The 25,889-nt window shown below is 41.8% G+C and overlaps 2 protein-coding genes across 9 annotated transcripts in view; one reads left to right on the top strand and one right to left on the bottom strand.

Annotated features, from left to right (window-relative positions):
- Positions 1–1,081: 1,081 nt before the first annotated feature.
- Slco1a5 (solute carrier organic anion transporter family, member 1A5) overlaps positions 1,082–25,889 on the top strand; it is an 82,203-nt gene continuing 57,395 nt past the window's right edge. The window contains exons 1-3 of one of the 8 annotated variants that reach the window (XM_063286731.1): positions 1,086–1,300; positions 22,943–23,045; positions 23,147–23,242. The gene's annotated coding sequence lies outside the window, so the exon portion shown is untranslated. Of the gene's footprint in view, positions 1,301–22,858; positions 23,046–23,146; positions 23,243–25,889 lie in introns of those variants that run through there. The other 7 variants (XM_063286734.1, XM_063286733.1, XR_010065708.1 and 4 more) reach the window with 7 other exon arrangements.
- Positions 11,308–18,574, bottom strand: Iapp (islet amyloid polypeptide). The gene is made up of 3 exons (NM_012586.3): positions 18,492–18,574; positions 18,109–18,203; positions 11,308–13,474 (listed from the first exon to the last, which is right to left on the bottom strand). Exons 2-3 carry the CDS (start codon positions 18,189–18,191, stop codon positions 13,276–13,278), a joined length of 282 nt encoding a protein of 93 aa, NP_036718.1. The 5' UTR covers positions 18,192–18,203; positions 18,492–18,574; the 3' UTR covers positions 11,308–13,275.

Below are 25,889 nucleotides of genomic sequence, written 5' to 3'. Positions count from 1 at the left end.
ATGCGTTCGTTGTTCTTTTGTGTGTGCAAAACCCTGTCCATGTGAGTCTGGGTATGTGTTCTTGCAGAGGTCACAGGTCAGTTTTAAGTGTCACAGAGGCACCATCCACCTTGGGTTTTTGAGACAGGCTACTTACTGGCCTGAAGATGGTCAAGTAGGCTTGAATGAGTAGACAGGAAGTACCAGGGATCTGCCTGACTCCACTTCTCAAGTGTTGAAACTGTGTATTTATGCCAGAACATAAGCTTTTAAAAATAGGGTTCTGGAGATTAAAGCCAGATCTCAGACTGTGGGCACTGAGAAGCAAGGAGGGGGGCATAACTCTATTTTATGCTTGTAAGTCTTCTCTCTCCTTTTCTCTTCTTATCCTCCTTCCTTCCTTTTTGTGTGTGTATGTGCACATGTGCGTGTGTGTTTGTGTGTGTGTGTCACCAGTGTACATTTCTATTTCTCTAAAACATACTCTGTTTCCTTCATATTCAGTGAGTCTCTCTTTACTGGCCAGAGGACAAAGAAGATTGGGAGACCCACTTTTACCCCAGAAGATCAATGATTCCAGAGACAGAAACATCTCTAGTAGAAATGTAGTAGACACCTTTACAGCAATGGACAAGAGTAGGACATCCAAAACACCCAAAACACCAAACACTTTTAAAGTTGCTGCCACATCCCCATCACACACACTGGGGCCTCCTTTTCTATATGAGTAGCCTGCAAGGCTTACCTAGAAACTCAGTGACTCTGTCTTTAATTCTTTAAGTGATGGAAACACAGAATCCACCTGGCAGGGATATCATGCCTCTACTTTGTTGATGGGTTAACCTCCCCAGACCCTCTGTGCACATCTAAATTTATGAAGTGAGCAATTATAAATGTACGTAAGGCTTGTTAATGAGGAGAAGAAAAAATCTGAGGGACAGTAACATGAAGTAACATTGAGGGAGTTTTCTGTGGTCTTTTGACAAGATGTTTCAAATGGAGCCAAGGCCACTGAGGAGTTAACTTCTTGGAACCAAATAAATCAGGAGGAGGAGTCCCAGGCTCCAAGTGGCTAATCTTGGAATCTGTTTTCAAGATTATAACCTGTTTTATGCAACCCTCAGAACCAAATAAACTTTAAGTAAGGATTAGAAGTTACATAAACAAAGATCTCTTTATTCGCCTGCCTGTTTTCCCAAGGCACAGGAGCCTACACTCTGCAGTGTGTCTTCCTGCCAGTCTCTGGGTAGTTACTTTTGACAGCATCAATGAACTTATAGACCAGAAGCAACTGTCAATGGAATTGGAGAGGAATGCTCAGGTAAAATTTGCTCATTTCCTCTGGTTGTTGTGGGTGCAATCCAGCAACTTTTGCTTGGGAAAACAAGAGGTAGATTTAATTGTAAATTATAAATTTAAGGTTCTCCGAGTTTTCTCATATTGGCTCTTTAAATTCTTGGTAGCCACAGCAACTAGATTTAATACAGGATTGATTCTGTGCAATGGCCACATGACTGCTTATTCCGACACAAAGTCTGGTGTGCCTGGGGTTCTTAAGTGTGTAGCTACAAGGGGTTTGGTGGATTAGAAGAGTCCAACCGGGTCTCAGGAGTGTTGTTTGCTTTCTGCTTTGTCAATGGCCTAGAAGGACTCTCTTCCTTTGTTTAGTTCTTCTGTGTCAACCTTTCCAGTTCCCATAAGCTTGCTTTCTCCATAGGTTCTTATCTCCCACCCTTCAAGTCTCAATGGAGAGCCATCTCCATCCATCCTGACCACACAGTGCTGAGAGTCTCACACACACACACACACACACACACACACACACACACACACACAGAGAGTCACACACACACACAGTCACACAGACACACAGACACACACTCTCACACACAGTCTCTCTCTCTCTCATACACACACACACACACACACACGCACACACACACACACGCACACACATCACACTCCTCATGGGCATTCATGCTAAAATAATTAAAAAAAGAAAAACATTGCTCAAAAACAAACAACAAACAAACAGTAACAGTCATTTGTTTCTTATCTTCAAATTCTTTTCTTTATTCACAAAGAACGTGTGAAAACAAATGTCACGGCATGTAGTCATAGACGTGGACCCCGGTCATTCCTTACTTTAAGACCATCTGATATTCAGACTTTGCTGCTATCTTCATGTCAAGGCACATTACAGACTACTTTCTGCGTCAGCACGCATATATAAAGCATGGTTGTTCTATAGGTGACAGCAGGTGGGTCCCTCAAAGTGAAATCACACAGGCTTGGTATCCTGGTGTTCACAGACCCACTACCCCGCCACTCCACACCCTGCCACTGGGTATTGGGCAGTTCTTCATTTCCTTCATTTACTGCCTAAAGCCAGGGTGTATATTGTTTGGGGTGTATTTTCTCAGCGCCTAACGGCTCCTGTAAAACCCCACGTTGGTTATTTCCCTTTTTTAGGAGTTGAATTTTCCCTCACATTAGAGTCCCAAACTGCCTTTCCTGTGTGTTTCCCACATTTCCCGACACCATCACTTTTATACAACTTGTGGTCTTTTTAAGCCTGGGAATTATCAAATCCATCAGTGGGAAGATTAGGTAAGGGGATTAAAACAAAGGGGATTCACCTCTGCTGCTGGTCAGGAGGTTTTCCTGGCAGTATTTCTAGCCTTTTGGTTGGCTGTAAAGAGGGTTCTCTACATTTCAAGTGGTTTATCCAATGGACACAAAGCTGTCAGTCCAGGCACGGAAGGCATTAAGTGGTTATTAAGAGAAATAGAAATGGTACAAGATAATACGGACCAGCAGCCCCACCGCCATCACTGACTGACTTTCCAATCAGCTAATTAATTTTGCAGAAGTTTCTGTTGTTTATGAAAGACAGAGGGCTCATTTTTAATTATTCTTATTTTGTATGAAGATTTAGTTTTATCATTACCATTTGATTATATGACTCCCCCTCTTCAAAAGAAAACAAAAACCAGAGTCCTTCTAGCTCAAGGTAAGCCTGAATTCACTGTGTACACTAAGCCAGGCTCGAATTTGCAGAAATCCTCCGGTCTCTGCCTCCTGGGTGCTGAAATTGCAGGCCTGTTCCAACAGTCCTGGCTACTTGAATTCTTCATAGTTACATATTTAAAAAAGGAACTAATATACCAATGATTTTTGGCAAGTGCTTATTTTCTTCAGGTTTATTAAAAGCAATCAAAAATCCACAGAGGAATTTGGTATTTGGTCATGAGATTCATTCCTTTGTCGATTTCTGAGAAATATTTGAACTATATTACTGAGATTTATGTAAGAATTACCCATGAATTAGATAATACTAACTCTAACCAAACGATGAGTTGCTTGCTGTCTAATGTGGGACTTCCTCACTGCCTAGTAGGTCAAGGAAAGGTTTATTTACCTTTGGTACCATTTAATTTTTTCCCCTAAATCTGGAACTCTCTGGGATGCTTCACTACAGATTTAAAACAGATTGAAAAATAACTTTTGGAGAATTTTGTACATAGGTTGATTAAAAATGTCCTTAATGATTCAACGTGCTTAATAAAATTAGAGAGATTATCATTCTCTGAGCAGGAGTAATCACCCTTTTATTTATTTATTTTTCATTGTTTTGCACTAATAATGTGTTTCCAATTTTGCACATTGGAAAACCAACTCACATTCCCCAAATCCATATTTTGGGAGCTTTATAAAACCAGCATTTATTTATTTATTTTTATCTAATTTAACTTTTTTGTTTTACTTATTCACTTTACATCCCACTCACTGCCCCACTCCTAGTCAACCCTTCTTACAGTCCTTCCCCATTTCCCCTCTCCTCCTCAGAGCACGTGGGCGCCCTCCTCAATATCCCCCCTACCCTGGCATTTCAAGTCTCTCCAAGGCTAGGTTCTTCCTCTCTGCTTCCTCTCCCACTGAGGCCAGAAAAGGCAGCCCAGCTAGTAGAACACATCCTATATACAGGCAACAGCTCTTGGGACAGCCCCTGCTCCAGTTGTTCAGGACCCACATGAAGGTCAAGCTGTCCATCTACTACATATGAGTGGGGAGGCCTAGGTCCAGCCCGAGTATGTTCTTTGGTTGGTGTTTCAGGCTCTGAGATCCCCAGGATCTGGGTTAGTTGGCTCTGTTGGTCTTCTGTGGTGTTCTTATCCCCTTTGGGGCCTGCAATCCTTCCTCCTATTCTTCCATAAGAGTCCCAAAGCTCCATCCACTGTTTGTCTGTATCTGTCTGAGTCAGCTGCTGGGTGGAGACTCTCATAGGACAATGCTCCTGTCTGTGTGGTTCGGGAGTCTGATGGAGGTGAGGAGAGACTGTAGGAGAATGGAGAGCAATCAATCTTAACAAAGGAAACAGTTTTCCTGAGGTTTAGGGTGTGGACACTTCAGTGGCTTTTGAGAACATTTGCCTTCATTCTGCAAACACCGCTCTTAGGATTTTAAGAGTGCAATGGAATCTTCTGTTGAAAACCTATAAAGCTCAAGTACTTGGCTCCTACTACATAGGACGCTTACAGGAAGCCTGGCCTCGTGGGAAGCTCCCTGAGGAAGAGGGAAGTGAATGCTTAGATGAAGGGGAAGGAAAGCATGAACATTTAGTGGAAGTGAGAAGAAACCATGCAAGAGGAGATTGGAAAGACAGACAAACAAGATGTCTAAACTGTGGGTACATTTTAGGTTTCTTTTGTGTTTTTGTTTAAAGGAAACTGACAATAAATTTCCTTAAACTTATTAATGCCTGTGCTAAAAACATCGTGAGTTCTAAATATACACATATGTTAATCAGACCATAGGGTTCTAGACTATCAATGGGCTTACAAAGAAAGTAGACTAGAATGTGTTTTATGGGGCTCACAAGATGGCTCACTGGAAAAGGCATTTTGCTGCCAATCTTGAGGATCTGAGTTCAATCCCTGGCACCTACATGGTGTAAGAAAAGAACTGATTCCTGTGACTTGTCTTTGGACCTCTACTTAGCAACATTTACTAGTGAATGAGTGAATGAATGAGGTATGAAAGTCCCCTGTGTTTAAAGAGCTAGGATTTCTTTTTAGTGAGAGAGTTGGGCTGTGTGAGTTTCATGTGAGATTTCCTCTACTTAGCAACATTTACTAATGAATGAATGAATGAACAAACGAATGAATGAATGAATGAGATATGAAAGTAGTCCCCTGTGTTTGAAGAGATGGGAATCGTTTAGTGAGACAGTTGGGCTGTGTGCTGGCTTCCAGCTCCTTGAGGCAGCGGCAGCTTTCCTGCTCTTGAACTCAAGCCCAGTACTCACGACTTTATGGAATTTATTCTTCCATGGCCACCTTCTTAGAGGACAGGGTTTGGGCTCCAGAACTACACAGTGGCTTACTATTATCTGTAACTTCCATCCCAGGGGAGTAATGCTCTCTTCTGGTCTTCATGGACACTGCATGCACTTGATACAGAGACATGCATGCAGGAAAAACTCACATAGACATAACATCAAGATAATAAAAAAATATTAGTAAAAGAAGTTCAAAGTCTGGTGAATTTGAGGCCATCCTGAGATACAAAGAACCCACGTGCAGCTGTCACATGAAATGCAAAGGAACTATGTTTACTTTTAAGATGTATTTGCTTGTTTACTTCTTTTATGTGAAGGGGTGTTTTGCCCTCATTCATGTCTGTGCACCACATGTGCAGCATGTGCAGAAGCCAGAAGATCCTCTAGGACCGGAGTTACAGACAGGGGTGAGTTGTATGTGGGTACCGGGAATCAAATCTGGGTCCTCTGTAAGAGCAGCCAGTGCTCTTAACCACCAAGTCTTATGTCTCCACTTTGTTCCTCCTTATCTGTTGGTGGTCAACGGAAAATAGTGATGCTATTGGGGCTCTGCTCTTCCCCATTCCCACCCCCATCAGAAGATTCTGAGGGGAGAAAGCAGGAGGCAGGTGGTGGTGGTGCTGATAGAGACCTCATGCAACCAGTGAGGACCAGTCTTCTCTCTCCAAAGCGGGTTTTATTTACCAGCTCATTTAATTGGGGGTGGGGAAGGGTATTTAAACCTTTGTGGAGGTAGAAGGAGGCTTTCAGAGTGAGTCTATGTCATTGGCTAGGGCTAAAGTCCTGGGTGTGCTTTATTTGACTGAAGAGGAAGAGAGAAAGTTTAACTTTGGCTACCACTACATGATCTCCTTTGGTGGGGACAAAGGTGGTGGGCACAGGACTACATGCTCTTGGACATCCTGGTCCAAGGCAGGGCAGGGAGTGGTCCTTACTCCTAACGCTCTTGAGATGAGATTTCCAGGATTGGATAGGACTTGACACCACTCCTGTTTCAGACCAGTTTCTCCAGTTTCCACAGTATCCTGGCCCCACATAGTAAGACTAGTATGAGATTAGATTTAGAATCAGGACTAGAAATGGCCCTATAATGTGTGGGAGAGAGAAGGCTAAAGTCCCCTTTGATGTCACTACAGGAATCGACTTGTTCAAGGTAGCCATGCTTGTTATCCATTTCTGTAAATGTTGCTTAGGGCAAGGGCAGACATACCCCTGCAGCAGCCTGTGTGGGCAAACTCATATTTGATATGAACGCCTGTAGAGCGGAAAAGAGTGTGAGACGGTAGCAGGAATGGTTGGGCGGGGCACGGAAATTCGAAGGCAAGAAACATCTTCCTTCTCTCACATTCTTCCTGGACCTTTGCCAGTTTACAACGATCTAAACTGTAGATAGGACAGGCATGGAAACTTGTTCCTGTAAACCCAGCACTTGGAAGGTCAAGGCAAGAGTATGGCTATGCGATCCAAGTCAGTGTCGGTTACAGACCTGAGATCTTGTCTTGATAAATGTCTTTTATACAAATTTGCATTCTTCCTCCCTTCTTAAAGATAGTATTAGAATGACTTTAAAGCTTGCATATTTATATGTATACAATAAAACAAAATGACGATATCTTAGAAACTGGACATATATATTATTTATATATTTTTATTTTATATATATAATGTGTGGGGTGTGTGTGTGTGTGTGTGTGTGTGTGTGTGTGTGTGTGTGTGTATGTGTGGTTATTGTACACTCCTTGACCTGGAAGGTTTCTCTATGTGATTGAAAACTTCTATAAAATTCTTAAACAACATTTGGGATAATACTATGAAAAGCCCAGAGGAAGTCTTTGATATCAGTGTAAGTGTCTTGTTAGAATGTCCCAGTGACATGGCATTTCTATTGGTATGACCCTGGTTGCTAGTCTATAAATTTTGGTGCTAAATGAAGCCAGTTGGTATGGCTACATAATATTTGAGTTCTGTAGCATACTGTAGCATCAGAAATATACACTTTCATGAATATAGCTTTGACTCTATTATCGTGACCTTTTCCCTATATTTCCACAAGAGAGAAACGTATGTGCATTTAAAGAAGGGTTCAAATATTAGACCATTTCCTAATCAGAACACTGTCCACTGAGGTCACTAAGACCTCTCTGAGTCTGTGGAGGCAGCTCAGGTGGCAGTGTACTCCTCGGGCAAACAGGAGGCCCTGCGCTTGTTCCTCAGAGTCCATGTAAAAGGAGATAAGTGTGATGGCACGGCTTTGTCACATCAGTGGTGGGAGACTGGGGCTGTGTCTTTGCGATCTTTGTGTGTGGATCTTTGACTACTTGTGAGCTCAGGCCAATGAGACACCCTTGTCTTCTAGGTATTTGTCCGTTTGCTTGTTTTTAGTGATGGGTGGTTACTAATGTGTTCCTCGAAGCCACGGGAATGAAAGTGTATGGGTGGTTATAAAAACAGAGGAAAAAGCCCCAAAGCTTCTCTGAAGCTGTCCTCCATCCACACAAGAAAAGCCCAGGGGAACCACAGTGATGAGGATGCATTTTTAAATAAGTCAACTTTGTTCTCCATGTCTTACAGCTAGAAAGATGATTTGCCTCAGGTTAGTGGTCACAGTGAGCAAGCTCTTTGTTGGAGGTAACTGTATTATCCATCTTGGATGATCCAGCCCCTGCAGCTTACTGTATCAAAAGGGAAATCTGTACTAGAGACTAGGGCCACCTCAGGCATTAAGGGAGCGTCACACATTTCTCAAAGCAGCCACCCTGGGCAGTTGCTGGACTGCAGTCTGTGCTCACAGTGGTGAGGTACACAGGGCTGCCTCTGCACCCAGATATATTCCAGAACCTTAGGCCTGCAGTGTTTTACCAGATGTAGCTACTAGGGTCTCCCAAACATTTAGAACCCATGAGTTTTCTCCCCTTATTACTGTCTGCTCAAAAGGCTTGGGATTAAGGTGGGCCCAGGTGTGAAATCTGTTGATTGATTTATTTCAACATTCCATGCTTTGGATGGTGTCATAATAATCTAGAAGGCAAAACTTTGTTGTCCTGCCAAGTGTTTTTTACTGAAGTCCTCTGCTGTGTTCTGTCCCCGTCTTCTCATGTGTATGTGTGCACATCTCTACTTCATGCACAGAGCAGGAAATTGAAACTAAAATTGTTCAGAATATATACAAAGGTTTGAAAACACATCTGGGGTGCTCAGAGAGCCTTGCCTAGTTCCCAAAGCCTGCACTGGTCAGCCTGCCAGCTGCTCAGCATGACGGTGGCCTATTATTATTTTCTTTTAAAAATATTAATTAATTAATTAACATCATACAGCTTTCTGCCTGCATGTGTACCTGCAGGCTAGAAGAGGGCATCATTACAGAGATTGTGAGCCACCATGTGATTGCTGGGAATTGAACTCAGGACCTCTGGAAGAGTAAGTTGGTGCTCTTAATCTCTGAGCCATTTCCAAAGTTTAATTAGTATTTGACTCTTTAGCATCTTAATACAAAACCCGACTTTCACTTTAAGACTCAGGAATCTGAATATACTTTGGTAGAATCTTGTGCGTAAATAATAAACTCAATATCAAATATAACTGTAGACTCAGACTTTGGATGTCTTCATGCTTAAAGGACTGGCTCTGATTTGCTGTTTAGTGGTAATTCTTTAGAAACTATTCTGGAAAGGTCTGGGGGATTCCTAGTCACAGCTGACTACTCCAACCCTGTCTTTTTCCTATTTAGCATTTCAGATCTTCAAATTCAAAGTGGAAGAGAGGATTTGGATCTCAGTCATGTCTTTTTACATGACAGAAAATGGCTGTGATTGTGTGCAGAGCCCAGAGCCTGTTCAGAGGCATTGGGAAGCCAAGTGGCTAGGACTCCTTGATGCATGTCTCTGGCCTTTCAGCTCCCCTGGGCCCTTCCCCTGCCATTTATCCTCTATGTTATGCCTATCCATTCCCTTAGGGCTTTGCTCTTAACTAGTTGCTAACTAACCTTAGTTACTACTCTGTAAGAATTTCCTCTGGAATATATATATATATATATATATATATATATATATATATATATATATATATATATTTGTTGTTGTTGTTGAATTAGAGACTCCTGAATTTTGCATCCCTTCTATGTACAGAAATTAATCCTCTCTCTCTATATATATATTTGTTGTTGTTGTTGAATTAGAGACTCCTGAATTTTGCATCCCTTCTATGTACAGAAATTAATCCTCAGAGGTCCAAGCAAATCCCTCAGTTTCATTTTGTTTTGAGAGAGCTCTTTCTGGAGAACTAAGGCCAGATTTGAACAATGCCCCTGCCTCAGCCTCCCAAACGCTGTGATAACAGGTGTGAACCATCATGTCTAGCACAGAATGAATTTCAAAAACTGCCCAGTTATAGGAATCATCATTTCTGTGATATGTAGAAACCAGATTTATCTGTCTGTTTGTCTGTCTGTCTGTCTGTTCATCCTATCTCTCTATCCATCTATCTGTCTATTGGTCTTTCTGTCTATCTGTCTGTCTATCTGTCTATCTATCTATCTATCTATCTATCTATCTATCTATCTATCTATCTACATATCTCTGTATAGAAAGACACACACACAAAGACATACACTAGACTTAATTTCCCTTTTTATAACTTTTGCTTATGGAGTTAATTTGATATAATTTGTTAAAAGTTTGTTAAATATGTGGTGCGACTGTCTCAATCATCAACTTAATGAGATCTAGAATGACCTGGGAGATAAAACTTCTGAATATTGTGGGAGATTATCTTGATTAAATTAATTGAAGTGGGAAGACCCACCCAAATTCCTTGATGGTGTGCTGGTTCTGGTTTTATATCAACTTGACACAAACTAGAGTCATCTGAAAGGACAAAACCTTAATTGAAAAAATGCCTTCCTAAGATGCAGCTATAGGGCATTTTCTTAATTAGTGGTAGATGGCAGAGGGCTCAGCCCACTTAGGTGGCACCATCCCTGGACAGGTGGTCCTGTGTTCCATAGGAAAGCAGGCTGAGCAAGCCATGATAAGCAAGTCACTCTGCTGCAGCCTCCATGGCCTCTGCATCAGCTCCTGCTTCCAGGTTCCTGCCCTGTGTGAGTTTCTTCCCTGATTTCCCTCGGTGAGGTGATGGGCAGTGCTGTGGAGGAGTAACTGAAACAAACTCTCTCTTTCCCAAGTTGCTTTTGGTCACGATTTCACCACAGCAGTAGAAACTTGACTAAGATGGGATCCCGGACTGCAGAGACAGGCGAAAGGGAACCAGCATAGCTTCATTGCTCTCTGCCTCCTCCTGTGGGCACTTCCTTCTGGCCGCTTTCAGCTGTGCAGCTTGGTGTCCCCACCGTGATGCACTGACTGGACTCTGGAAGCATAAACCAAAATAAGCACGTTCTCCCCCAGTGTCATATGTCGGGGTATTTTACCACAGTAAGAAGTAACCAAGGCCCGGGGTAAAATTTCCACCAACTTAAGTTCTACCCGTGGAGGATTTTGGATTCTTCCTCCTCCTCCTCTTCTAATCTGTTTATAAGAGGATTTTCATAGCAGTCCTTGGGGACCCTAGCCTTTGTTCTAGAAAACAGCAGGACGTTCTCACAGGGAAGACAGTGGACTCGCAGAGCCTGAATCTTGCATGGCTGTGTCAAAAGTTTTGTAATTCTAGATGTGATTGTGCAGTACAGACGTTTTTGTGTTCCTTGGCTCTCAGAGCAGGAAGAGATCCGGTGGCATATACCCTATCAGCATGTGGGTGGATGATTGCTGAGCTATTTCTCTCTCTGTTTGCCTCTGAGGCTTTGTCTAACTTATTTTTATGTCCAATTAGGCTGCTGACCTTTACTATATTTCTCTTTCCCACTTTTCAAGTTCTGTCTTTTAACAACAGAAGTACACTCTGTGATATCAGTCACCTTACCCCTGGCTTAGGTACAGTCATCCTGGCTAAGTTAGCCATGGCTAATTGGACATAAAAGGCGTGTCAGGCACTTTAGGTTAGTTCTACCCTTTAATAAAACTATTCAAGGAAGGCATCGCTATCTTTGTTTTATAAAGAGAATGTAAAAAGCTACACTCTTTTAAAACCTCATTGCACTCTACAGAATTATTGTTATCCCAAAGCCCATTGCATTTGCTCGTCCGCAGATGACAGTGATTCCAAATGTATGCACCGAACACCTGTTTTGTTAAAACAATCATCTGAAGTAGTGCGAGGAGCATAGATAGCGACCATACAACTCTGACCTCAGGGAGCTTACCGGACAGACAGGCAGACAAATGAGCATGGTGACAAAACTGTATGTTAGAAAACTGTATGTTGAGCTTCTCCAAGGTAGTTTTGAGGTCATAATCACCATGATGGTATCAGATACAAAAGTTACACACACACAGTTGTCAGTAACCGAGGGAGTGTTTGAGCCAACGGGTGTCGGAAGAGTAATGTGGATATCTCAGAATTCAGAGGAATCGGAGAGGACTGGGAGAGGCTCTGCACACAGAGTATGCACCATTTGCACAGAACTGAGCACATCCCAGAGGTGACGGTAGCTGTTGGGAGTGACCAGAGTACATAGCCAGGCGTGGAGGTATGCTAAGTGTGAAGTGTGCAGTGGACAGAAGTCAGATGCCCAACGCCCATGAGTAGCTGTGATGAACCTGTGACCTGAGATCCCATGGGAAAGTCGTTGGAAGTCAGCGTGTAGCTGTGATGAACCTGTGACCTGAGATCCCATGGGAAAGTCGTTGGAAGTCAGCGTGTAGCTGTGATGAACCTGTGACCTGAGATCCCATGGGAAAGTCGTTGGAAGTCAGCGTGTAGCTGTGATGAACCTGTGACCTGAGATCCTATGGGAAAGTCGTTGGAAGTCAGCGTGTAGCTGTGATGAACCTGTGACCTGAGATCCCATGGGAAAGTCGTTGGAAGTCAGCGTGTACAGCGCGTGGTGCACAGCGCGAAGGCCTGAGCGTGAGTCCTCAGGACCCATGTGGAAACGGACAGTGGCTTCTATAATCCCAGAACTCCTATGGTGAGATGGGTGGAGGAGTAGGAGAATCCCTGGAAGCCTGGCATTTCTGGCTAGGGGACCAACAAACAAAGAACCAGTCACACAGGTAGATGGCGAAGACTGACACTGAGTATTGTACTCTGACCCCCACATACATACTTCAGCACATATGTGCCCCCACATGTCCATCAAACATATCACGCACGTGTGCAGACGACAGTCATGCCATTCTTCTATTTGTCCACGACTGAGCCAAGAGAATAAGTTGGCATACAGGTTTGGTTTCTAGTTTCCACAAATCTTTAAGGCATTCAGAATAGAAGACAGGATCCTTCTGCTGGATACAATTATGTTTGAGTTTTGCTGAAAGATTCCTTAGCAGAATAAACATGTCATTAAAGCTCTCTACAGAGAAAAAGAAACAATAAACTCCTCGTGGATACAAACAACCTTTATCCTTTAAAACAGCCTCTTACTACCAACAAGGACAACAAGAAATAGAATTAAAAAGTTTAATTAAATAAGTACAAGATTTTGCTAATTTATTTTGAAATGTCATCTTAGCAGGTATTTAGAATGCTTGCTTTCCAATGTCTAGAATCAGAAATTTACTATGAGCTGTTAATGACTTTTCAAGTCCACCATCCCACGCCCTCCTTTATTGTTAAACTTGAGTCATAGAGTTACAAGGTAAAAACAGAAATTTTAAGTGTTCCTACGATATCGATGTACAGCCAAGAACATGTTGTGATTAGAGAGGTATTCACCCTGACCTTTATCAACACTCAGTTTAAAGCACGTCTTAGAATAAGAATTTACAAACACAGCAAGCACAGGCACGTTGTTGTACATTCTCACTTGGGCGGGAATGGCAAAGGCACTGTTACATTATTCAGGAAATCATCAGAGCATTTACACAGGAAGTAATAAGAGATACGGGAGTACATTGACTTTACAGGAGTAAGAAATCCAGGGATTCCCTATTTGGATCCTCTGCCACATTCCTCTTCCCATATGTATTGGATCCCACATTGGTTGGTGGGAGGACTGGACCAAGGTTGTTGCTGGAGCGAACCAAGAAGTTTGCCAGACGTTGTGTGGCACATGTGGCTGTGTTGCACTTCCGTTTGTCCACCTGAGGGTTGGTACCACTGAACAAATAAGAAAGAAGAACCAGCTTGAGAGGCAGCCATGTCACCCTCACCATTGTTTTTTATAGCAGTCACTCAGTGCTTTGGTTTGCAAACATCTGTATCACAGACATTTAGAACATGCAGAAGAATCAATTGTTGACCACAAAAAGCACATAACACCTATCACTGGGATCAGCATTCTGGTTTGTAGTACAAGGAGTATCTCTTTGGGTACTTGGCATTCATTCTTATAATAATAAAGTCTTTATCTTATATTCTTCTAAGTGCTGGTGGACTTATTTTCTGTTACATAAAAGGGACAGGAATGTATGATTTATAGCTTGCTTGGAAATGTGGAGATTCACAAATTCTACTCCTTTCCTCCTTTTGATAAAAAGTAAAGTGTATTTTTAGTATGTTTCTTGAGCTTACAGTGCAAAGATGCCATAAAGGGAACTCCGCAGTGTGCAACATTGAAGACAAAGTGAGATAGCTCAGGTACAGGAAGATACGTACGGAGTCACCCAACCCTTGAGGCATCTCACCCAGTCACATTTGTGAATAAACAAGGAAGTGGCATTCTCCCAGTACATGTTCTTCATGGGTCTATAGCTGGTTATTAACCAATCTTCAAGGTGAAGATGTCTCAAGGTGGCTGGTCAGCAGTTGGCACACAGTAAAAAAGATTTGCACGCTAAAACCTTTGTTGTGAGAGCCGATCTCACGTTGAGTGTTCTTATTACAATAAACAGCATAGAAAAGACATTACAAAAGACAGGCAATGTCAGGTCATCTAAAAGTTACTATAGGCTCTGTGGTATAGAGTTACAGGAAGCATGAATTGATCACTGTTTCGGCACTCCTCTTCGTGAGAGTCCTTGACGTGAATATGTAGACTTCTGCTTCCCCAAAACTTTATTGTAGGGCTAGGCAAGCTGTGACAACCAGAATCTTTCTATGTCAAGGCTGTTGAAGGTCATTACATTTTTAGCCCCCAAACAACTAAATACTAATAGTAGCAATAACTCATAAATTATAACCATGACTTAAAATTCATTTGAATTTCAGCTTATTTATTTATGCATTTACTTATGTTTGAGTCTAGCTACATATCCCAGGCTGGCCTTGAGTTTTCCATGAAACCCAGGGTAGCTTCCAACTTGTCATTACCCCACTTCTCCTAAAGACTGGGTTTACACATATGAACCACTGCACCCAGATTTGTGCCTCTGTTTGAGCATTTACTTATTTCCACTCTACATTCCTGGAATAGCTCATGTCTCTGTTGCTCAGCTTTCTGCTTGTATAAGAACACCTGAAAGAAATCAAATTGAAGACAGGAAAGACATTTGGGCTTACGTTTCTGGAGTGTTCAGCTGAGGGCCATTTGGCCATTTTTTTTTTGGGTACTCTGGATGCAGATCTCAGTAGGCAGTTGGGAGATGAAACAGGCTGGTGATTTCGGGGTAACCAGTGAGCAAACAAAATACAAGAGGTGGAAGAAATTGTGTTCCCCAAACTCCCTCGAAGGCACAAGGCCAGTGACTCAAAACCCTCACTCTGCTCGCTCTCTCTCTCTCTCTCTCTCTCTCTCTCTCTCTCTCGGAGTGTCTACTGCCTTCTACAAGTTCCATGGGTTCAGGACCAAACTTTTAAGACTTGGGGGCTTTGAAAGCTATTTCAGTAATAAGAACTTTCAAGATGGAATTGTAAGTGGATATAAAGCAGTGACACTCCCTACGGTGTTGATTAGGAAGTGTTTTCATTTTCAGATCCACAATGGTTGAATACTGCTGAGGTTTGGATCCATGTACAGTGGGAAGTAATAGTTATGGGGTTAACTACTACTTGCCCAAGACCAAGTAGATATCACACCAGTGGGGAGTAAGTGCAATAGCTATCTCCTTGTGAGAACTTTCTGGAGGAAGTCTTGACTCACTATTGCTTCTATGTGGAGGTATCCTAAGCCTAAATGTTTTATATGAAAGATTTAAATTATCTTTCTTTCTTACTCCCTACTTTTCCCAGTTGCAGAAAGCTCATCACGCAGCATCAAGTGACCTGGTTCTTTGTTTGGTGTAAATACATAGTAAAGAAGCAGGCAGTAGCCAGAGGAAGCCCACCGTGGGACACGAAGGCTTGTTTTAATTTGTTCATTTTTGAAGCAGGTTCCCACTTCTAAATCTCAGGCCAGCACCATCTTCCTGCCTTTCCTCCATAGTTGAGGGATTACAAGTGTGTGCCACCATACTCAGTAGGATCTATATGTTTGGTCTGTATCCATCTCAATAGTATTGTCTCTTCTTTGAAACCATAGTATACAAGAACAGTATATTCACAGAAATGGCTTAGTGCTTTCAAGAGTTTTGGTAATGTTTCCAAACATTGGGTATTAAATTTTAAATAAAGATGACATTTTCTAAAATAAAGCTAGGATTAGAAGTTGCTCTGTGAACCAGAAAACTGATAGATAGATGATAGATTGATAGATAGATAGATAGATAGATAGATAGATAGATAGATAGAGCATAGATGATATATATAAGAGAGTAGACATCATGGACTACTAATGCAGTGTAATATCTGTTTGAGGATGCTCTTAGCAGTGATGGGGGCAGAGTATAGAGATCTTTACAGGCAAGTTGTGGGTCTGGACTTTGACAGCTGACTATCGGGAAATAACAGCATCTAAAATAATTCTAAATAAAGCATTATCTTATTGAGTTAACGAAAGGACCACCACTCTCAGGAAACGCTCATCAAGAACTCTTAAGCTCAGTTTCATAGATGCAAAACTGCTGCCCCCAGGGGAGCTTCCACCTAAAGAGGATGAGAGCATGCACAAGACTGTTCAAAGTAATCATTAGGATGCTGGGGAAGAGGGAACTGGCTAGTGCAAGAAATGATATCTCCACTTTAGGCATTTTTTCCTAATAACTTGCCTATATTAACATTCATATGTAGAGGTGTGCAGACACTCCTGGGAGCTCCCAGTGATCCAAGTACATATGAGTGTGTGCATGTGTACATCCCCCATCCCCAAAAAGGTACTGATATAAAGACATGCTTGAGACACATTAGGGAGATCTTGTTAGTGTGCACAAGAAAACTGATTATAAGAAAACAGAAAAATAATCTGACAGACAGTAATGCAGTGAATTATTCTATTTTGGGGCTAAGTTCACTGTATAATAGCACCCACAGACACACTTGCTAGAGGTGCTGAGCAGATCTCTGTATGTTCTAGGAGAATAATGCAAATTACTAGCAGATATATTAGTTATACTATTGAATTCCCATAATCACTCAATTGTTCTGCTTACTAGGGATTTCATATTGGTTTTACAGTTATTTTTAATCATAAAAAAAGCCCATTGAAAATCACAGTCAGTTCTGAGAACACCCAGTGAAGCCAGCCAGGAAAGTTTTGAGAAGACAAAAGCCATTTTCTGATAATTCCTGGTATTAGTCATAGTGGGTGCTGTAGAAATGTCTGCACATTGACACAGCCCTCCACCCAAGAACAAACACACCAGAGAAAATAAAGAGACGATGATGCTGATTCTAATGAGAGACGTAAATTGCATCCTTTTTCAAAAGTAAATTTAATTCTTTGAGCTAGCCATGAATGGCTAAGTTTGGTCTTTTAGAAATCTATGGCGCAAGATTGATTTGGGCACAAATTCTCATTACATTATTTAAATGAGATTGATAGAACTGGTCTCAGGAATCTTTTAAATGGATGGAGAGTTATAGTTTTAACTGGTTTCCATCTGAAGGTTATAATTACTACGATTCTGCTAGCTGTCTTAAATTACCTTCGATTTCTTCAAACTATCATTTAGTTGTCTTTGTTCACTTTTAATATTCCCAACAAGCCTTCCTCAGAAACCATGATTATATATATGTACAGTCAACTCATTAAAAACATTTCAGGTACCACTAGTTCACATTCACAGAGGCCCAGAAGTCACCTTCTGATGCAGAATAACTTCTTATATCTCTGTAATGTCATGTATGGAATGACTTTCAGATGACTTTAAAACTAATCCTAAATTTAACTCCTTAAAGCCATGCATTTGCTTCCTATTTTTTTTTCCGGAGCTGGGGACCGAACCCAGGGCTTTGCACTTGCTGGGCAAGTGCTCTACCACTGAGCTAAATCCCCAACCCCACTTCCTATTTTTATGACGTCGGTTTTCAGAAGAAGATGTAGAAGTTTGGATACTTACAGATCCCCCTGAGCAGGGAAAAGAACCTATAAGTATTCATCAAGATTCCAATTGACATGAAAACATTTTATTTTTGGTTGGCATTCCTTCAGTTTCTTTCAGTACTGCATTCAACAGGGTGAATGTCTGTGTCTCAGTTGCCCTGTTAGTCTACCCTAGCTTTACCCCTGTAGGTTCTAAACCATTTTCAGGCAAACGTCTCTAATGATGCCTTCTACTAAACGTCCTACGAGCCAATCCTCAGCTGCTGACCTTGTCCTTAAAGAACACAGGGTTATGAAACCATTCAGCCCCAAGTACTTCTCGTTGCCAGTATTTACGTAGAAATTAAACAACACAGAGGGTATTCATTACATAGCACTGTGGAATCCTGATTTCCCCACACTTTTCAAAGGAGGTAGGAATGTTCAGGTCACCAACCTTCCGACAGGTGTAGCTCTCAAGTGGCCGAGTGCCACCGAGAGGATGAGGAGAACAGCTGGCAGCCTGGAGATGCACCTCATGTCTCAAGATCCCTGAAAAGAAAGAACACCGAAGTCAAACCACCTCCTTCAGTTCTGGTTGACACAAGTGTAAATTGGAACCATCAAAGGAAATTTAAAGTTTATTTTACAAAGAGATCTCTGATGCTTATCATCTTTGAAATAGTTCCAAATGTTCAATTTTCTTTTAAAAACAGCCTGAGAATTTTTACTATAACACACTATTCATTTACTCTTTTTCCTGAAATGTGTCCTACGGGTAACACAAAGACGGTTTTCTTTTACTAAGTAATATCTTCCAAAGCACGGGGGATCCTTTACCTTTCAGTGGGCAGTGGCAGCAATAACAGATAGTGTGCTGGCAGCCTGAAGCTTCAGGAACTACAGCCCAAGCGTGCACGCACGGCTTGGTAATCGGCGAGCTGACTCTTATATATCCCTCAACTTGCTTAGCTCTGTTACCAGAGAGACTGTGTCATTAGTGTCCATCCTGCGGACGGAAAGTGTTTCATTGGCAGCTGGAGCAGGTGGGCCATCAACACATTAACACTTAGGTAAATATTAGCAGACCACATACTGAGTGCCTTTGTGTGGTTGATGGTGCATCAGGGCCTGTAGGAGTTTGGAGTTTCCATTTTGTGCAAAAGACAAGTGAATTTTTGAACAATTAAGTCTGACAGTAAGGAAGTGACTTTGAAAAAGATAGTAGTTAGGAATAATAATAAAGTGTGTTTGTATGCAAAGAGAATGCTAGGGAAATGGAGACATTATAGCCGAGAACAAATGATCTGTTTCTCAGTGTCACGGACACTCAGAAATATTTTATAATACCACAGTAAGATCTATTTTTAAAAAAAGTCCATAAGAGGGAAAAATAACTGGACTCAGATTATAAAAAAAGACTACAGGGAATTCAGGTGGAGAATATGAAGTGGGGAGCATTCTGGGAGGGGTCGGAGGGAAGAATGGGGGCTGAATGTGTTCAAAGCATATTTGTATGATCGTATGGCAATCTCAGGGGGGAAAGAAACAACGTGTGTTGGAAAAGGAAAACAAAAGCCACTCATAACGAAGTACAGAACACCAACTCTTTATGTCTAAAGATTTATTTCTCAGGAATTAGACACCTCATTATACATAGGCACACATGGTTTGCTCATGACTAATTGATTGATTGATTGTGTGTGTGTGTGTGTGTGTGTGTGTGTGTGTGTGCATGTGCATGTTTAAGTATGTTTTTAAGTGCCTACATGTAGAGACCTGAAGACAAGGACTGGAGTCATCCTTAGAAGGGCTGACTTGTCTCCCTTGAGACATACTCTATCATTGTCCTGGAACTCAGCCGTTTGGTTAGAGTGGCTACAAGGGGATCCCCAAAGACCCCTTGTTTCAGCTTCTCCCGTTCGGGGGCTAGATGCACCTACAATCATACGGCAGATCCTCATGTGAGGCAAGCACTTCACTGACCGAGTTGCCTCCTTAGCTCCTGATTCCTTACTCAAATGGAGTTTGTCCTACAACAGCTTTCCAAATTCCACATTGTTTTGACATGCAGCCCCACATTGTCCAACCTGGTATTGAACTCCGTATGTAGTGGAGGATGACCTTGAACTCCTAATCTTGCCTCATCTCTGAAGAGCTTGTATTGCAGGACCCACTCCTGGCCTTTAGTCCATGTTCACTCTCCTAAAAGTGGCTCTTTATGCATGATAGGTAGCATGTAATTTCTATGTAGACTGTTGTAGGCATTGTATGTCAGCTCTAACCACTTAACCAGCTGTACCAGCTTAACCATTGGTATAGACAGAAAACTGACTTGCCTGTAGACAGACGCAGTTCCAGATTGTACTGTGTGAATTTTATAAAGCCCTTTTGATCTTTACTTTTGGTCTGTGAAATTTCATCTGATGTGTTTTGGGCTATAAATTTCATCAGAGTTGGAAAACCCACATTTTAAATACATAGACTTGAGCCTTCCCATTCTGGGCTTGAACCCCAGGCTCCCTGCACACTAGGCTCCCTCCACCACTGAGGGATAGCCCAAGCCCTCAGCATCTCTTTTGTTCCTGACACTGAACTGAATAAGAGTTAGGGAGGTGACTTGGAGGTGAGGAGAACTCAGTTCCTGCTTGATGGAGCTTTAGGTCTAGCCAGTGTAGAGGCGTCAGCAGGCAGCAGTGGAGGGAGTGCTGATGAAATCATCCTGAAGGCATTTCAGCCTAGGATCTCATGCAGACAGGGATGCTCAAGTGACCATTCCAGCTGGAGTCAGACAACTTGGGAAGCCAGTGCAGCCCATCAGCCCGAAGGAGAAGCTCTCTACTGGTCAGAGCTTGGGGAACTGTGGGGAGTACTTTCCCCTGTGAACATTCCAGAAATAAACAGTATTGTTAGCTTTATATGGGTATGGAGTAGGGAGATTGTCCTGCGTACAGGGGCTAAATCTTGCATGGAATGAGTCTGTGATTAACTTGTTCATTTTATTTCTCTTATTTAAATTGTTTTCTGTGGTACTCATCTCAGTATGACATTATAACATTTCATGAACTGTTCCAAAAGGTTCTTTAGACTTAATATACTTACCTCTTTGGCATTGAGTGTGCCAAAATTCTAAACAGATATGAACAGGTACTTTTAATTAAAAAAAAGAGAGAGAAATACTGAAATAGAACCACTATTAAGATATGTATCTGCTTGGAAGAAACAGAAAACTAACAAGGTTGTGGTAGCAGTGCATTAGTAAGGAGTTACTAATGAGGCGATCTTGCTGGCGGGTAGGGTACAGATTGTGCAGAAGGCTTCAGGCAAATGGTTCAAGTGGAGGGGCACTTTGTCTCAGGCGTCCAAGATTCTCTGATCCATTAGGGATTTATGGGGGGTGGTGAGCTGTGTGTATTTCTTTCAGTTTTACAGATGTTACTCAAAGTCAATGCATATAATATTCAGTCCATCAGTCATTTGGTGAGTGAAACTTACCTAAAGTTTGAAAATACATGGGTCATTCATGGAGGAACCAATTCTAACTCTTCAGCATTAATTTTATCAGAATCCAAGGATGTTACTCCTTTGCATTTGACCTTTCTCTTCTCTTCTCTTCTCTTCTCTTCTCTTCTCTTCTCTTCTCTTCTCTTCTCTTCTCCTCTCCTCTCCTCTCTTCTCTTCTCTTCTCTTCTCTTCTCTTCTCCCCCCCCTCTCTCTGTGACAGGGTCTTCCTATGTATAGAGAATGACCTGTAACTCACCTATATAGCTTATGCTAGTGTCATAGTTAAGCTTTAGTTGTCGACCTGACACAATATAGAATCAGCTGAGGGAAGAGAAATAGTTTCCATTGGGCTGGCTTGTATGTGGGGTTGTGTATGTCTATGTGGATTCTGTTGTTGTTGTTAATTGATATTGTTAAGACCCCATTCACTGTACAGATCACTATTCCCAGGCAGGGGTTCCTGCACTGAATTAATTGAAAGACACCTACCCGCCCAGCCAGATTTGCTGGTTTAATACTGATGATTGATGATCGACAGATTTCATTGCCAGATCTTCTTCACATCCTAAAGTACATGTTTGATAGGAAGCGCTCAGTGCTTCCTTACAGAAAAGCACAGAAAAAGAACCACCCAAAATTGGTGTTTTGGAGTTGTTTTCCTTAAAATTGCATCAGGTAGATGGACATTGTCACCCAGAGGAAAGAAAGCAGCATGCTGGAAAGTCCAATGGGGTTGTCGAAAAGGAATCTGAGTAAACGTCATCTATTTCCTATGACGTCGAACCCTTTCAGCTCTTGTGGAGATGAAATTGAAAGCAGATGAATTTCCATGAATCCATAATTATGGCCTGGTTATTAATAAATGTAAAGTGTCATTTAATTAACCCATACTGATGAGTCACAATTAAGTCTTTTGCAAAAAAGACTCAGGAGGAAATGAAGCCCTTGGCCATAGTCAATTATTGCCATGTCTGCCTAAGACACAGCCAAGGTGATGACAACCTGAAGACTGGATGAACTCAGAAAGGTCATAGTTTATATTTCAACACGTGTCTATGTGTGTTACACAACAACGTCTTTCAGGCGGGAGAAAATGCTCCAGTGATTAAGCACACTTAATCTCCCAGAGGATTCAGTACCCAGCACCCATATTGGGAGGCTCACGACTTCGTGTAACTCCAGCTCCAGCCGATTTGACATGTCTAGCATCTGTGGGCACTTGTACTAACATGCATACACCCTCGTGCAAATACACACATTTACGCATAATTAAAAACAGTAAAAAGAAAGTCTTAAAAAATAATGCCCTTTAGGGAGTTGCTTTACAATTTCTTGATGAACTGGAGATGACGCTTTAACTGTTCAGTGTCCTGACGTTAATTCTGTGCAGTCTCATAATTGCAGAATGGTGATAGCTCCCTTGCCAGAAACAACTGGTTTTAATGATTCCAAGGAATTCTGTTGTTATTTTCATTTGCGTTCATCCTCCTCACTTCCATCGGTGTGGATCCATCTGCCTTATTTTTGGGTATTCGTTGATCTTTGTTGACTAATTTCTTTATATATGATAATGTATCCTCAATAGACTTGCAGAAAGGAAGTATTTGTGGTTTCACCAACTCTAACTAATGTCCCAAGTGAGAGGCCGCAAGCCTACTTCCTGGTAGGTTTACAGAAACTATTGACTCATGAAACCCAGAATATGAAACTAGAGCATGGCCTCATGGTGTTCAGATTATAACGAATGTTTGTTTACCTGTAAGACAGTCAAGTGTGGCTCTACCTAGGTGAGTTTCTGCAGCCGACAAATGAGTGAAGACACATCCCGAATGTGGGCAGCTTCATTCTACTGACCGTACCACAGAACAGAATAGAGCAAGAGCAAGTCAGGTAAGTACCAATCTTATTCTCTTCCTGTTCCTAACTTAGGGTGTCATGTGAGGACACACGCTTGCCAAATGCTAACTATAAAATGTTTCCAAATTTTCCAGAAGGCCTGTTTGGAAAACCTTTGTTTTGCCTGAAAAGCCCTCACACCTTGTGAAAGCACCACTGAGTCACCGGCACGGCCGGGGTTTTCTACTTCAGTGAGTTCTCTCTGACCCTTTAATTAAGAGTCCCACGATGTTTGGATTTCCACTGGCCTTGTCATTTTAAATAATTACTACCTGTGAGCTGAGGACACAACTCAGTAGATAAAGTGCTTGCAAAGCAACCATGCAGACTGGAGTGTGAATTTTCAGAACCGTGTAAAAATAGGACAGGTATGGTGTCAGATAATCCCTGGAGATAGAGGATTCCCTTGGTGAGCTGGCTAGCTAGACTAGTGGTCGGGTTCACATGCGAGAATCTGCCTCAATTAACAAGGTGGAGAATAATCAAGGGAAATTCTCAACATGAATTCATGCCATGTCCCAGGTATCTATGGGACAAGTCCTGAAAGTTTAACAGACGTGGGAAGGGCATGGGTGGCACCATCCTAGGGACTAGGGTTTTCCAGACTGAGTGAAAAGAAGAAAGGGAGCTGAGAATGAACATCCATTTCTTTGCTTCTTGACAGTGGGTGCATTGAGACAGCCACCTCTCAGTCTTCCTACCACCTCCCCGCCATGGTGGATTACACCCTCAAGGTGTGACCCAAGTAATTTCTGCCTCATATTGCTTCTGTCAGATATTTTGTCTCAGAAATGGGAAAAATAACTACTGCAATGATCAGGGAAGTAGACTGTAACCCACTGAGTAGGATAAAATATGTAAGTCCATGCTGTATTAAATTAGTCTATATTGGGAGAGAAGGGAAGCCCTATTCTAGAGCAGAATCCCTCTAGTGCATTTAATACAACGAAGTGAGTTTTAAATTTTCACTGGAAGCTAAAAGTAATTAAGGATAGATAAGAGACGGTATGATTGATAGAACTCCATACAAACATCCTAAGAAACAAATGGGGAATTAGTATATTGATACTGATGGAATTGGAAGGTCCACATGGACTACATAGTCAAAGCTCACCTTTCTAATTCTGAAACAAAAGGGTGTCTTCGCACTTTGGGAAGACATAGAATCATTCAAATAGTATAGTATTTCCACTCAAACTGTGTGATATTTCCCCCTTTTCATGGGAATATATATACATCTATCTATCTATCTATCTATCTATCTATCTATCTATCTATCTATCTATCTATCATCTATCTATCTATCTATCTATCTATCTATCTATCTATCTATCTATCTATAGAGACAGGAATTTTGAAAAGCTGACATTCTTAAAATATTTTAATTAAAAATCTAAGGATGTATGTCTTTGTGTCTGTTACAAGTGTGCTCATGACTGTGGAGGCTGGAAGAAGGTGTTGGCTCTCCTGTAGCTTGAGCTAGAGGTGGTACAGAACCACCCGATGTGTTCTGGGAAGAGCAACAAGTGCTCTTAACCAATGAAACATCCCTTCAGCCCCATGATACTCTCTATAAATGGTCAGGAATCTCCCTCTTCCCTAGAAAAGGTTGAGTCATTGCTTCTTATCCAAAGAAAGGACGGATACTCACATAGACAGGACGTGGAGAGTGGATTGGGTCTTGGGAAAATATTAACAAACCTATAAAGAGGCTGGGCTTGCTGGGCAATCGTCACTTGCTACCAGCCATGAGGACCCGAATCAAATCCTGAGAAAACACACACACACACACACACACACACATGCACACACACACATGCATGCACACACAAACCTCCCAATAAATAAGTGTAATTAATTGTTTTCCAAAAATTAAGAGAATTATTAGTACAAAGGGCAATAACTGGAATATAAATAGTATATCATGTACTTCGTATTGATCAGTGTTAAATCTAAAACTTTAATGGCAAGTGTTTTGGTTATATCAACATAAAAATTTACAAACCAACACTGATGCCTCAAGAAATGGCTTAAATAGATCTCTTTATTAAAAGTCTGTGTTGATGAAGTCATTTGTGGTGGGGTGTCCTCTGTAAACAGGCAGAGAAGTGATCAAGCAGTTAGTGACCGTATGCACCTGCTGAAAACAATGGGAATTTCAGCTTTCAAGGTCTGTGTTGAGGCGCTGTAGCAGGTCTGTGTGTGCATGGACTACTACAGTATTGTGTTTCCATGGTTACTAAAGGAGGATGTGATTGGACCAATGCTGTCAATCCCCTTTGACCTATGTGAGCCCTGCAGAAAGCTTGCCTGTCCAAAGAGGTGGGTGCTCTGAGTCTGCTGTTTAACATTGTACTCTCAACGTTGAGCCTCTGAGGTCATTCAAGGCAGGGGCATGTGGGTCTGGTTTTGAGGCTGTTGCTTCGGATGATTGAATGTGTTGTAATCAAACACGAGGAAAAGCTTAAAATCACGAAAGTAATCAACAGTACTCACAATCACATCATGCTTTCATGATAGGACATGCTCAAAACAGATGATCTCAGAGGGGTTCAAATCTACCAAATACCTGTTCATCATGTTAACAGTAGAGAAAATCATCACTCAGGTCACCTGAGTAGAAATGCCTCAAAGTTACAAATGTATTAAAGAATCGTAAAGGTGTGGTAGTTACAAACTGGATGGTGTCAGAGGCATTCGTTCCTCCATTATCCACAGTGTAGCTCTGCAGGCTGGCTACCCTTTGGAAATGGTCTTCTAGCAAACAGAGACATTATTTTCCAGAGGGTAGGCAGCTCTGATGATGTGTTTTTCAATATAGCACATGAACCCCTTCTG

This window comes from Rattus norvegicus, chromosome 4 (assembly GCF_036323735.1).
Source record: "Rattus norvegicus strain BN/NHsdMcwi chromosome 4, GRCr8, whole genome shotgun sequence".
Classification (NCBI taxonomy): domain Eukaryota; kingdom Metazoa; phylum Chordata; class Mammalia; order Rodentia; family Muridae; genus Rattus; species Rattus norvegicus.
The sequence above is the reverse complement of the archived record's forward strand: the minus strand, read 5'-3'. Positions and strand labels throughout refer to the sequence as shown.